Source organism: Rhopalosiphum padi, chromosome 1 (assembly GCF_020882245.1).
Source record: "Rhopalosiphum padi isolate XX-2018 chromosome 1, ASM2088224v1, whole genome shotgun sequence".
NCBI lineage: Eukaryota > Metazoa > Arthropoda > Insecta > Hemiptera > Aphididae > Rhopalosiphum > Rhopalosiphum padi.
The window spans coordinates 25,151,687-25,164,887 of record NC_083597.1 but is presented as its reverse complement, the minus strand read 5'-3'; the positions used below and the strand labels follow the sequence as shown (position 1 = coordinate 25,164,887).

The window sequence follows — 13,201 nt, the reverse complement described above, 5'->3', positions numbered from 1 at the left end:
TATTTTATTTTAGATTGTCTGTTAATCTGTTATATATTGTTGTATAATATATTATGTTTCATAATATAACAATTAAGTATGAATTAAGTAGGTAAAGAAAAAATCGTCGAAATTGTAAATAATATTTAATAGGTATGTACTATTGTATCAAATAAATTGAGAACAAACTTAATGGAAAATTGTCAGTCGCACTTTACGAGGGTTTGAATTTTTTTTGGGGGGAGAGAATAGGAAAGGTCAGAGTTTCTTATACGCTACGAAATTCGGTCAACTAAAATTACGGTTATGTTCCTACGTCGTAAAAAAAACAGTCTTTTTTTAAATAACATCTATTTTTAATTTTATATTTATATTTCTCTGTTTTGGAGGATGGGAAATGCGAGACAATGACATAATATAATATAAATACAATAATACTATTATAGGTAAGATGGTACCTATATATCAGCGTGTTACATTTAACGATTGTTATGGAGGAGGTACCTAATTCACGTTGGAAGACAATGGGACCAAAGCATACTTAAATCTAAGTTTTATTTTATATATTATATGAGGTATAGGACTATAACTATAGGTTCGATACTAAAGACTACCTATTGATTCATTTTATTAGCGAAGTGACCGACAAGTAGGGATCGTCGTTTACACAAAAATGTTTTGGAGAAAACAATAATAATATACAATTTACTATATTCAGATACCTAATGTATAATAATAATTAATATTATATTATAATTATAACATGTTAGACAAACATTTCGGTCGAGTAGCAAAACGTTCAATACTTAGGTACACGTATAAGGTATATATAGGTAACCTCGTGTGACATATATATAATATATTATATTCATTAAAAAAAAAATAAAGTGCAAAGTAAAAAATACAATTTTTCGTTTCATATTATGTATAAATATATGCAAGTAGGTATACGTATATTATATACATACATATAAATGTATATGCATTACATTTTTAGTATATGAAAAAAATGCCCTACGGCTTAAATTGTAATCACAAAAAAATATATATGTTTATAAATTTATTATTATTACTATGTATAATATATGTGTAGGTATATATTATATTATATTATATTATTATAATTAAATAAAAAAAAGAAAAACTTACTAAAACGATAATTTCGCTACTTAAAAATAATAGTATCTAACTCTAAAAAAAAAACCCAAGTATTTCATATAACTTTAATATGTATATAAAGAGTAAAAAAATACCAAATAAGTTAAAAAATTATAATAAAACATTTACTAAATAAAACTTTCAATTTAAAGCTTCAAAATAAAAAAAAAATCGCATGCAATTTTTTAAATTGGATAATATTATATTTACCTATAGGTATAATGATGAAAAACAATTATAATGATTTTTTTTTTAAGTAAACCTCGATTTATGTTGCAAAATGCAAGTACAAGTTAATAACTGGCGAGATCCATCGATAAATTTTCCAGTATAACAATTTTTAATTTAAATTTTTCTTAATATTGTCATAACAAATTTTCTACATTTCTACAAAAGAACATTTTAAATAATATATTTAATTTTTACTTTACGTATTTCCTAGGCCGATTTACAATATTACAAACATTATTTATGATTATAATTATTATATTATTATTAAACACCTATGTATTTCACAATTATTGCAATTAGATTGTTCCTGTTTGGTTTTAAATATTACATGTAAGAGCAAGGAATTTGAAGAGAAAAAAAAAGATGATTTCTAAAGATCAGGTAAAAGGTATAAAGGTTAGGGAGATTCTATGTTTAGAAATATTTTAACTTGAAAAATGAATTTATTAAATTTAATATTATTATTTAATTATTTTGTTTTTTTTTTTGTACCTATTTAGAACTGAATATTTGATGTTCACAGAACACATAGTTGACATAATACATTAATGTAATGGATCATTAATCAATTGTTTGATCAAATATTCAAATGTATTTATAGTATACGTGTATATAATAAGTATAATATTAACCTAGACGTAAAGTATCTTTAATTATTATCATCGGACTCTAGGTATATTATATGTATATTATATGTTTATATATAATGTACGTGTTATTATTATAAATTAAGGTCTAATCCTCTCATTGGTAAAAATATTTTATTTGTTAAAAAAAACATCTCATTAAGTCTGTACGATAAGTCATAAATTGCTTAAAAAAAATAAATTTATATATGCGTTAATTTAAAAATATTAAAAAGTTTTAGTCAAAAATAAGAAAAGGAAAATAGTGTAAAAAAAACTAATAATAATACTTGTGGGTGATCAATCACATATTATAATAATATATATTGATGTTATTAAAATTGTATTTATTTATTTTGTTATTATATATTTTATTTTATTTTTCCAAAGAAAACTAACATTTTTTTTATATATCTGCATGAATGATAGAATATGTATTATAGAAGTTGAAATATTTTTCGAGCATTGGCCTAATTACCTATATGAATATAATATTTAAAATTTTGTCAATAGAGATAATTTTAATTTTAGAAGCCGACAGGTAATAGCAGTATATATATTATAAATAAATTATGTTTTAAATGATGATGACAGATAGATATGAGACCCGCTGCCGTAGCCACGTGAATAAAATACAGGATTTGGAAAAACGGAAATAATATAATATAATAACGGATGTACCTATCTAAAAATATAATATAAATAACTTTCATTATTTATCTTTAATGGTGGAGAAAGGGAAGGCGCGCCAGAGGGTTTACTTATGTATGTATATAATATGTACTGTGTATTAAAAGAGGGTATTATATAAAAAAATAATAATAATAATAATAATGATAACAAGGTGGGCGGATAGAGGGGGATGGGGCGGGTCGGTCTTCAACCATGTAACTAGGTCAAGAGGGTGCATGGGCCACGTTAGGTGGCATGGGTAGTGGCGGTTTGGTGGTGAAAGGGGGCGCTCTTAACCGTCTCTCGTCAGCTAAGCCGACTGAAATCAGTTAGCCACCAACAAATGTTGGAAAGGACTGGACCTGTACGACGACGACGTCGACGATCCCAATCCCATGGCGTTGTAGTTATCCTGCATCTTTTGCTGCTGTTGCTGTTGCTGTTGTTGCTGCTGCTGATGCATCGGAGTCACAGCGGATTGCATTTGCTGTCCCGTTCCATAATTGGCTGGTGACAACGGGCCCATGGGTGAGCCACCAAAGTGCTGTGGCCCAAAATCGCCACCGAAGTTCTGCCAACCGCTTGAGCCGCCGTTAGCAAACTGCAATCGCGGTGGTGCATAATCCGCGGTGATCATGTTGCCGCTGTTCCGATGATAACCGTTGGACTGCCGTGGCCTTTGGTAACCGGCACTACCGCCGCCTTGGTGGTTGTTATTGTACTGTTGTTGCTGGAAAAAGTAGTTGGAAGCCGCGTCGCCGTTTTGGCTACGGTGGTGTTGCTGTACCGGTGACACCGGACGTTGCTGTTGTTGCTGTAGACCACCACCACCGACCACAATTTGTTGTTGCTGCATAGCCGCCCGTTGCTTGATGTAGTTGGCAAACTCGGTCGGCGACATCCTGCGGAAAACGAAACGAAAGTCAGTTAAGTTGTTGAATTCCAGCGAAACACTTTTTTTACACTATATTAATTATAACTCATAGTACCTACCACAGACGCATGCAACAACATTATATGTACCGATATCGTATAATATTATGCATTTACATACTTTCTTAACGAAAATTAAAAAATTACAAATTCTTCAAAATAAATTCCCGAGAATAGCTTTACTAAAAACTACTTGGTTTTTGTTTTAAATTTTGATTTGTCGGATTTCCGCTATTTTTATTTATCCACATGCCCAGAAAAGATTTCGTTTTCATTGATAAATAAAATGTAATAAATAAATAATAATAAAGTAGATTCTACACCTCTCTTCTCTATTTCACACACACACACACACACACACACACACACACACACACACACACACACACACACATACATACACACACATTCTTTCTCTCTTTCTCTCGTAAAATATGACGAACAACGCATTTTTCAATCCAAAATGCATACGCAAAAAACCAAAGATGACATACTATATTAAATATTTGAACATGAACGTCGTCAGTCGATTATTATAATAGCCTATAGGTGTGAGTTATAGGTAGCCATGCAAGTAGACTATACGCTTGTTGTGTACATTTATATACGCGTTTTTGAAAAATGTTTACTGCTACCGTTTAATCGTTGTAAATACTTAAATAATAATACAGTGGGTGTGATCATCGTTACTATTAATTTGTTAGCCAATAAATTTCGTTAGGAAGTGAAAGTGCCGCTTTGAATGATTGAATGGGCTGCTATTATCGATTATTACGTCCAGAAATACCTATTGCTTATTTTAATTTATATTATAATGATAATATTAATTAGAAAAAATTGCTATTGATCCAATCCACGACGAACTACTGATTTAAGGAGGCTTAAATCAGAATAACTTTAAATTCTATAAATTATAAATTGTATTTATTATTTATTTTCATTGCGATGGTCAATCGATTTATTTTTAGAATGCTTTAATTATTTCACGGAGGTTGTGATTGTTTTATTTGGTTTACGTAAAAAGTAATGATAAAAAAAAGAGAATATTTTTATAGTTTATGGCCCAAATCTAGATTACGTCCTCGGTTCTTTCGATGCTTATAAACAATATATTATTATTATAAACAGGTGTGTATTATTGCTTTCTAGGCGCCGCGGCCGATGTCGCAGATTGACGGTTCAATAACCGAAAAAACAACCAAAATATATTCCGCAAGCTTTTGAGGACATCTGTCACAATTGGATATGCGTGTTTGTTATAATAGGTACCATTCGTTTGACACCTTTTGCAGGCGCGTAACTTAGCGCGTATAGACGTCTAGTACATATGTATTATACACATAATAATGTTGTATACACTTATGCATCTGAAAGTATATATGTATAATATAATCTGAAATATAGGCCCACCACTGCGTTATGACGTCGTTTCACAATACAGACTAATAGAATGACCTCTATGTAAAAGAAGAGAGAGTGAGTGAGTGAGAGGAGAGAGAGAGAGTGAGTGAGTGAGACAGTATTAAAGGTGTATATGCATACCACGATAATTCGCGTGCCCAATCGACTGCAACAACCAATATGCGCATAATTAATTACATGCAACAAGCGCGTGTATATATATAGGATGTTACAAACAGGAAAACATAAATATACAGGCATAAATTTGCACACGGGGTAAATACAGGATATAATAATATTATGATACTATGCATCATAAGAAAGGAAACAAAGGGTACAATTTTATTTGCTCAAATAAAAATATTTTCTTCAAAAAATATCAATATTTATAATTTTCTAAAATTGTCTTCGGAAATACGCGTTAATAAAGAACTTATAGGACGAGTCAAAAATTCTATAAATAGACAAACAGTTAACAGACCCAAGAAGGGTTCAATAATTGTTTTTATTGCATATCTTGCATGCAGTGAACTCTACTCATACCTATTGGCTATTTAAACCTATGTATATAGCTACATAGTAGGTATAATATAACATGGATAGTATAAAATCAATCTTGTCTCGAAATTCATGCCTACAGTATATATGTCGATACGTCATAAGATATGTCTCTATGTACATACCTACCATAATATCATGGTGATACCCACCGCGGAATCACCCATTGTTTTTGGTATGCGTGCAAAGATAAATGTATAATATGTATGCACCACGTTTATTTTAAATCATTCATGACCTAGTCTAGACCTAATTCTTTAACTAACGTACGACCACTTATTTTAACCCTTCTAATATCGTTTTAATTAATAATAATTTACACAGAGTGAAAGTAAATATTATATGTGTGTGGATATCCCAATTCCCAAATATTAAACCATAATTGGATCTTGGATCAGTTTCTTCCACCAAACAATTAAAACTAAAATATCAAAACATTTCAAATATATATAAGTAACTCAAAAAAAGTAAAATATTAAAAAAATTATATTAGGTCTATAAGATGATAATATAAATAATGAGTTAAAACTTTGAGTCCCTACGATTACTCCTTCCTCTGTTACAAAATAAAACAAAATTAATTTTGTTAAAAACTATAGTGTTGGTAAATATTCTTTTTTTTTTTGTTTTAATGATTGGTTTCCAATAAATTTCCAGTTTTCACATTCATCACTCTACTCAATATCTAAAATTAAAATAAGCATAGTATAAAAGATTCAATTTAAAATACCTATATAATACACTGGCAGGTAAGTAAAGGAGTTTTGTAGCTGAAGCTTGCTTTAGTTTTTATAGGTTTTTATAATTCCAACTTATTAGTCTATTAACCTAATAAATATCAAAATAATATTGATGTCGAATTTATCTCTACTAAGTAATCTTTCAATTCAACAATGTCTTACATGAACATCTTACTTAGCAAAGTTGTCCAATGTCAATGGATAATAAGGAAAACAATTTTGAATAATAATGACTGAATATACACCTAAATCGTGTATAGTTACCTATGTAAATTTTAAATAAAGCTACCCTGTATTATTTATTACCTTTTGTACGTATATATTATCATATAGGGTATATGTATACGAGTATATTAATTTATATAATTTATTATATTATATACATACTAATATTATAAAAATTATATGATTCAAATTTTGAATAAAACTCGGAAAATCGTGAACAGTAGTGCAGGGTATTTTTCCAATAGTACAGTTGTACAATCCACCTATCCACCTCCCTCATGATCCATTAACACATTAATTCAAATTCATTACGGCACATATAATGCATCGTCATGGTCAAAAATGTAGGTACGTTTCCGCCTACTTTTCTATGAAATCAGTCATCAGAAACCTGTTAGCTCGCTTGTTGTTGGACTTGAGTTTGGTGCTGCCGAACTTGGTCTGTGCAAACGAGGCGGTAGTGAACGTCAACGGCACAGACGGCTGTCGGCACGGCACATAAGCACCGCCAGCTGCGACCGCAACCGCGGGTCCGCCACCGTTAGGGCTTCGTGGCTGCTGCTGCTGCTGTTGTTGTTGCTGCGACGTTTGCTGACTGTTGCCATTGCTTACAGTGCTGCTGCTGCTGCTGCTACTGCTGCTGCTGCTACTACTGCTGCTGCTACTACCGCCACCGCCACCACACGATTTTCCGTACAACAGCGGATTGTGCTGTGGCTGTTGTAGCTGTGTTTGCTGTTGCTGGTTGTGAGGATGGTGTTGTTGTTGGTGGTGGAGGTGGTTATGATGCGTCGGCGACGAGTTGTTGGAACCACTACCAAGCGTCGGTGAACCGACCGAGCACTTGTCCGGTGGTGAAATACTCAGAGAACTTAAGCTGGACGCTACCGAGTCGATTGGCCGGAAACACTGTGCTTCAGGGTTGAATGTTTTGACGACCTGTAAGACATGCAAACACAAATTATTATACAAACACGCTGAAACTAGAGTAATAATAATATTACTGTAGTTTTTTAACTGGCATGAGTTATCGATTTTATGGATTTATATGGCATTTTTAAAACGAGTTTGAATATCTTTATTCTTTAACCTATAAAGGCATGACCCAGTCGACAGGAACTTATTAAACCTATTATATAAATTATGTATAGGTGCAGTGTGAATTTTTGAACATAAGGCGCAATTATTTTTTAGTCAATTGTTATTTTTAAATTTTTGTTAAATATGTGATTTTGATACTAAACGATTATTACGACGAAAAAATAGTTAAATTTTTTTTTAGTAAAAATGTAGAGTAATATAATAAGTAGATACAGGTGGGTACTTGCATTTGTATAATATAATATGATAATATTCAATACCACAGAGTCGAATGACGAAATAAGTGGATTACGCTTAAAAAAAAATCACCCTGTATGTGAGCTGCGAAGGGATTAAATGTTTTAGCTTTTGTCGTACTATTCGCCTGCACGCATTTAATATAATAGTATATTATATATATATTACGTGATACGTGCACTCGAACAATATATTCAAACTTTCGCTTATTATTTAGCAACGTACGCTGAAATATGATATGCGTTACGATAATTCCAACCACCAAATCCCCTACAAACTTTTATTTTCCATTGTATAAAAAAAAATGTATTAAATATTTAGCCTCCCATACTCTAGTCTTTCAAGGAAAGATGTTTGTGCCTATGCAGACAGTATTCTAATACAGATTTTTATAGTATTCTGACACCGGGATCGCTACGTGTATTACAATATATGCTCATATGCCATACATTTGAATAACATTTTGAGTAGTGCGACAAAAAAATAATCAATCTTTTAATAAACTTATAGTATTATAGTACCTACCTATTTACATTTATTTGAAAAATGTTATAAAATAAAAATATGCAGTGTTAACGAATAGAGAAACCAAAATATAACTTTTGTCCTGTACCAACCAAATTAAAAAAAAATCGGTTTCTTGGTTGATTTATAAATAGTGGTTTGCAATGTTTATGTAGAATTAACCACGGTAAGCACGTGGACGAAGTAATTACCAATCAAATTATTTTGCGGTATACTCGTGATGAATGGCCCAGGAATACGTAACCATGATATTTTCCGTTGAAAGTTAGTCAATCTTGAATCTTTTATGAAAAGATCGCCGTCGCGGCCGTCAACTCATCGTCCGTACTACGTTCTCTATCATACCGTTTTCGCATTATTACCTAATATTTGGTTTTTATTGTATACAACTCACGAATGCGTGTATACTCAGTGTTGTGTTTGTGCAGTGCGACGAAATTCCGGTAGCGAAATGCCGAAATCTATATTCTATAACCGATTGTTTTCACGTCGCCGTTCACGTCGTATAATATAATATAATGTATGTGAAGTACCTAGTTAAAAAACGATAGTTTTGATCAAAATCGGATTGACGACTCGTGCAGCCTATTTCCCGAGGATTACGGACACTTACGGAGGTAAGATGCACACAGTCACCTTTGTAATTTACAGGGTTCTTTGTATAGGATTGTAAGAATGTTTCCTACACCTCTACGGTCTTTATTTATAAATTATAATTGTGCATACGTATTATTAAAATATGTGGAGTAGGTTTAGAAAATCTGAAGAAAACGTTGGTAAAATAATTGCATAACGTGCTGTATAACGCACTATGTCACTATATCAGCACATATTACATAATATATAAACAGATTTATAAACATCACAAGTTTTATCGTGCTTTTCTGTTGTTTCGTTTATAAGCTGGCATATATGAGCATTTTGGTATCATATCACTGTAATGATATGAAAGTATATATAGGCAAACTGTACGATTGTTGTGCCTTGCGCAAATGTATCCGCCATTCAAGCTCCGAGCTCACGCCCAGATAAACTCCGCAACGCACTGCATCAAATGCCAAATGGTACTAAATTATAATAAATATTGCTGCATCAATAAATTATAAAAAATATTTTTATTTATAAAAGGATGGCCTGTGTATATCCTTGCTAAACCTACTGACTAACATATAAATATTATATTTTAAAATATTTGATTATACCTTACTTATATAATAAGTATATAGGCTAAATACCTACCCGAACGGTGGGTAATATTTTGTTATCTATATTGACTATATTGATGATTCGAAACTCAAAATATTATCATTTTAAAACTCATGAATTCAAATGTATAACAAAGTGACAAATAAGCTCAGAATAGATTTCCAAAATATATACAAACAGATTGTGTTTTATTTTTTAATTTTTCCAAACGGGTCCTACCCTAAAATAATACAAACACGCATTACCTCTCTGTCGGCGGTCCGGTCGTCGTGAGTGTCGAACTGAAGGCCACCGCTATTCTCGTTATACAAGATCTTAACAGCTCCCTTCTCGCCGATGCGGTAACTGACTTCGCCGGGGTCCACCCACACAGCCAGATCTTGCGGTAAATTTTCCAGGATGTCCTGTATGGCTACGCCACTCTCGCGGGACGCCTTCTCGAACACCGGGTCGATCGGTGATCCCGTTTTGATGCACCGGTACGCCGAACCGCGGTACGGTTTCTCCGGGTACCAGTGGCCAGCGAATTTCTCCGTCAGGCACTTTTCCAGCTCTTCGCCAAATATGTTTACTCGTCGTCTAGGTAATTTGTTGTACAGGTACGAGATCACAAAGTTCAACGCTACGCTAACCTCGATATGCATCTTGACGCGATTTCTGGAAAATAATATTTAAATACCGAATTAATATCTATATGCTACGATACTACGATATACCAATACTAAATAGTATGTAATATAATATACGTTATTTTTAATTGACAGACGGTCACATATTTACATAAATGTAAATCTAAAATCTATACTATAATAGGTAACTATTGTAATTGTATTTTAACATTTAAAAAAAATATTTATGAATTTCATCATATTTTTTTAAATAATTGAATCCATCCTGATAAAAGTTCATTCTGTAATTAGAGTAAATAAAAATCAGTAAAAAAATTAATTTTTTACTTTTGAATGAAGCCAAAAATTATATATTTATATTATATAGGTACTTAATATTGTATATAGCCATAAGTTATTTATAATGGGTACAACAATTGCGCCACGTATGGTGCGCAATCAACGTAAAACTTAAACAATACTTAATGCTAAAGCATTGTTAAAATTAACATATTTTTAATTAAACAAGACAAAAGCTCTAATATTACAGAATAGTCTTTTTTATGACCCTATATCATACGTCATGTTTATTACATCCTAATCCTCAACATATATTGTTTTCGCAGTGGATAAAATTGCAATAAATATATATTTATAAATTGTTAAGATAAATTTTAATTATATTTTTATGTGAACATTTAGACATTGATAGCAATATAGAGGCCAAAGGGTACACTTATATATAAGTACCTATAATGCTATATATGTATATGTACATCACTGTCGATTGGAACACAATAATTATTACCATTATAACTCTCGCAGGCACTGTGACTGCCGTGGTCGTATGCACTCACATAATATTTAGTCGTTAGCCATACTCTTATATAAAATATACTAAATTTAGTAAATTTAGATCATAGTTTGTTATTATATCGGAACACAAGAAAAGCTATATTGCAAAAGCATCAATAACATTACTAGGTAGTAGGTATGTACGCGCCATACGGTCTATGTAAGAAAGATGATATATATTGGTGTGGTGTCGACGCCGGCAGAACGGCTTAAAAGTTATAACTCATTGACCTAGAAACATATGACCGATTTGTGAGTGTACTCATATTTGCGCAAAGGTCGTCATCATGGAACAAGCGGACGAATATTTTATTACTCCAAGAACTTGGCGCCGCATTCGGCTAGAAAACAATATCACTAAAACTTTAAGTGTATCGTATATTCGTATTTGTATATTTTAGTTGTATTTATATTAATATATTATATTTATAATTATTATAAATGTGCCTAAATTACAATACCTACGTTTAAATGGCTAAATACACATAACCCGACAAGAGACAACCTCTGTAACAGTACGTAACTATATATAATATATCTCACATATCTCCTATATGTTACCTATGTATATATTTAGACATTAGACAAAGTTGACATAAATTAATTATTATGTGTTAATATAATTACCAAATTAAACGTAACAGGTCAATCGATACGATTATTCAACGAGTGCATCAGCAGTACTTCATCAACTGAAATGGTTTGCTATACGTCACTGCGGGAGTATGACAAATATTTCCATCATACAGGGTTTTACACGACCATATACGTAGCTTATAGGTATAAAATATTTATAAACACTATGCTGATCGGACTCAAATTTACACATTTGTTTGCAACACTGCACACCGTTACGCGTGTATACCTATACTGAATAATATCCGCAGTCCGTACAGGCCAACCTAACAACTAATTAACATCCGACTACTGGGCACAATATACCTACGTGCGCATTACGATTACGCGCGCACGCACACAGGCGTTTATATATATATATATATATATATATAGTTGCAGATAATTGATATTATTGTACTAGGTAAATTATATCATGATACGTATATACATATAGATATAACATATACGACATTCACAAATAAGTAAACGCAATAATAATAATAGGTATATCGTATATGAGTGTAATATATGACATAACTCGAAGAGCAACACTGCAGCATAAGGTCGCACGCAGCATTGGCTCCGGTTAAAACGGCCTAACCTATATATTCGCACAGCGTCGATGGATATATATATACACTTTAGAATAGAACCGTTCAGCCCTAACCAGGATGTTTGGCATCGTTATTACGGCTATTGTTCGTATCGCGACTGAAGGTCGAACTAATATAATGACATAAATCGCAATAATATTACATATATACATAATATAATATATTGTACACATGTAATGGGCTGTTTTCGTCTGTTGTTGCAGTGCGTTTCGTTTAGTTAGCACCATAGTAAATGATGATATACCTGTCCTATCTATATATTGATACCGCTATCAATATATTATAATAGCATTGTAATTTTAAAATATTTATCCCTGATAAAAAATAACCCACCATATTTATCCTCACTTCTCGTACATTATCACGTCCATACTCCTCTATGAAGGATGCTTTCTGTAAAAACTTTAAGACTTGCCCAACTATTAATGGAAATCAGTAATTAAACTTTTAAAATATTGATAAAACTAGCTACCTCTATAGAACACATATAGCTATAAACACCTTATTCTATATAGTTAGAAATTTGGTATAAATAGATTATAAGACCATTATGATTTATAAACATAAGGCATAATAATTTAAACGAAATTGAACGACAACCGTCATCTGTCAGTCGCGCATATTATATACTCCTATCTCAACTCGATTATAGCATACTTCTCCACTCCCAGCCACCACAAGAAGCCAACACCTTCACCTTCACTATATGCACGCACGCATATCACGTGCACGTATAGTGTTTATGCATGTCGCCAACGGTATTATATCACTTTCGAGAAAAACGTAAAACATTCGAAGAAAAAAAACGTTCAAAATCAAACGAATGAACATTGTATACAATATACTATACATAAGCAATGAACGTTCAAAAAATGTTCAACAAAAATTTGAATAATAATAAATATATATGTACC

The 13,201-nt window shown here is 31.8% G+C and overlaps 1 protein-coding gene across 4 annotated transcripts in view; it reads right to left on the bottom strand.

Moving 5' to 3' along the window:
* Positions 1-673: 673 nt before the first annotated feature.
* LOC132917066 (protein Tob1-like) overlaps positions 674-13,201 on the bottom strand; it is a 42,215-nt gene continuing 29,687 nt past the window's right edge. For 2 of the 4 annotated variants that reach the window (XM_060977610.1, XM_060977600.1), the window contains 3 exons: positions 9,838-10,249; positions 6,888-7,462; positions 674-3,568 (listed from right to left, as the gene is read on the bottom strand). In XM_060977610.1, the coding sequence (XP_060833593.1) occupies positions 2,992-3,568; positions 6,888-7,462; positions 9,838-10,236 (1,551 nt within the window). In that variant the 5' untranslated portion in view covers positions 10,237-10,249 and the 3' untranslated portion in view covers positions 674-2,991. Of the gene's footprint in view, positions 3,569-6,887; positions 7,463-9,837; positions 10,250-11,682; positions 11,936-13,201 lie in introns of those variants that run through there. The other 2 variants (XM_060977619.1, XM_060977628.1) reach the window with 2 other exon arrangements.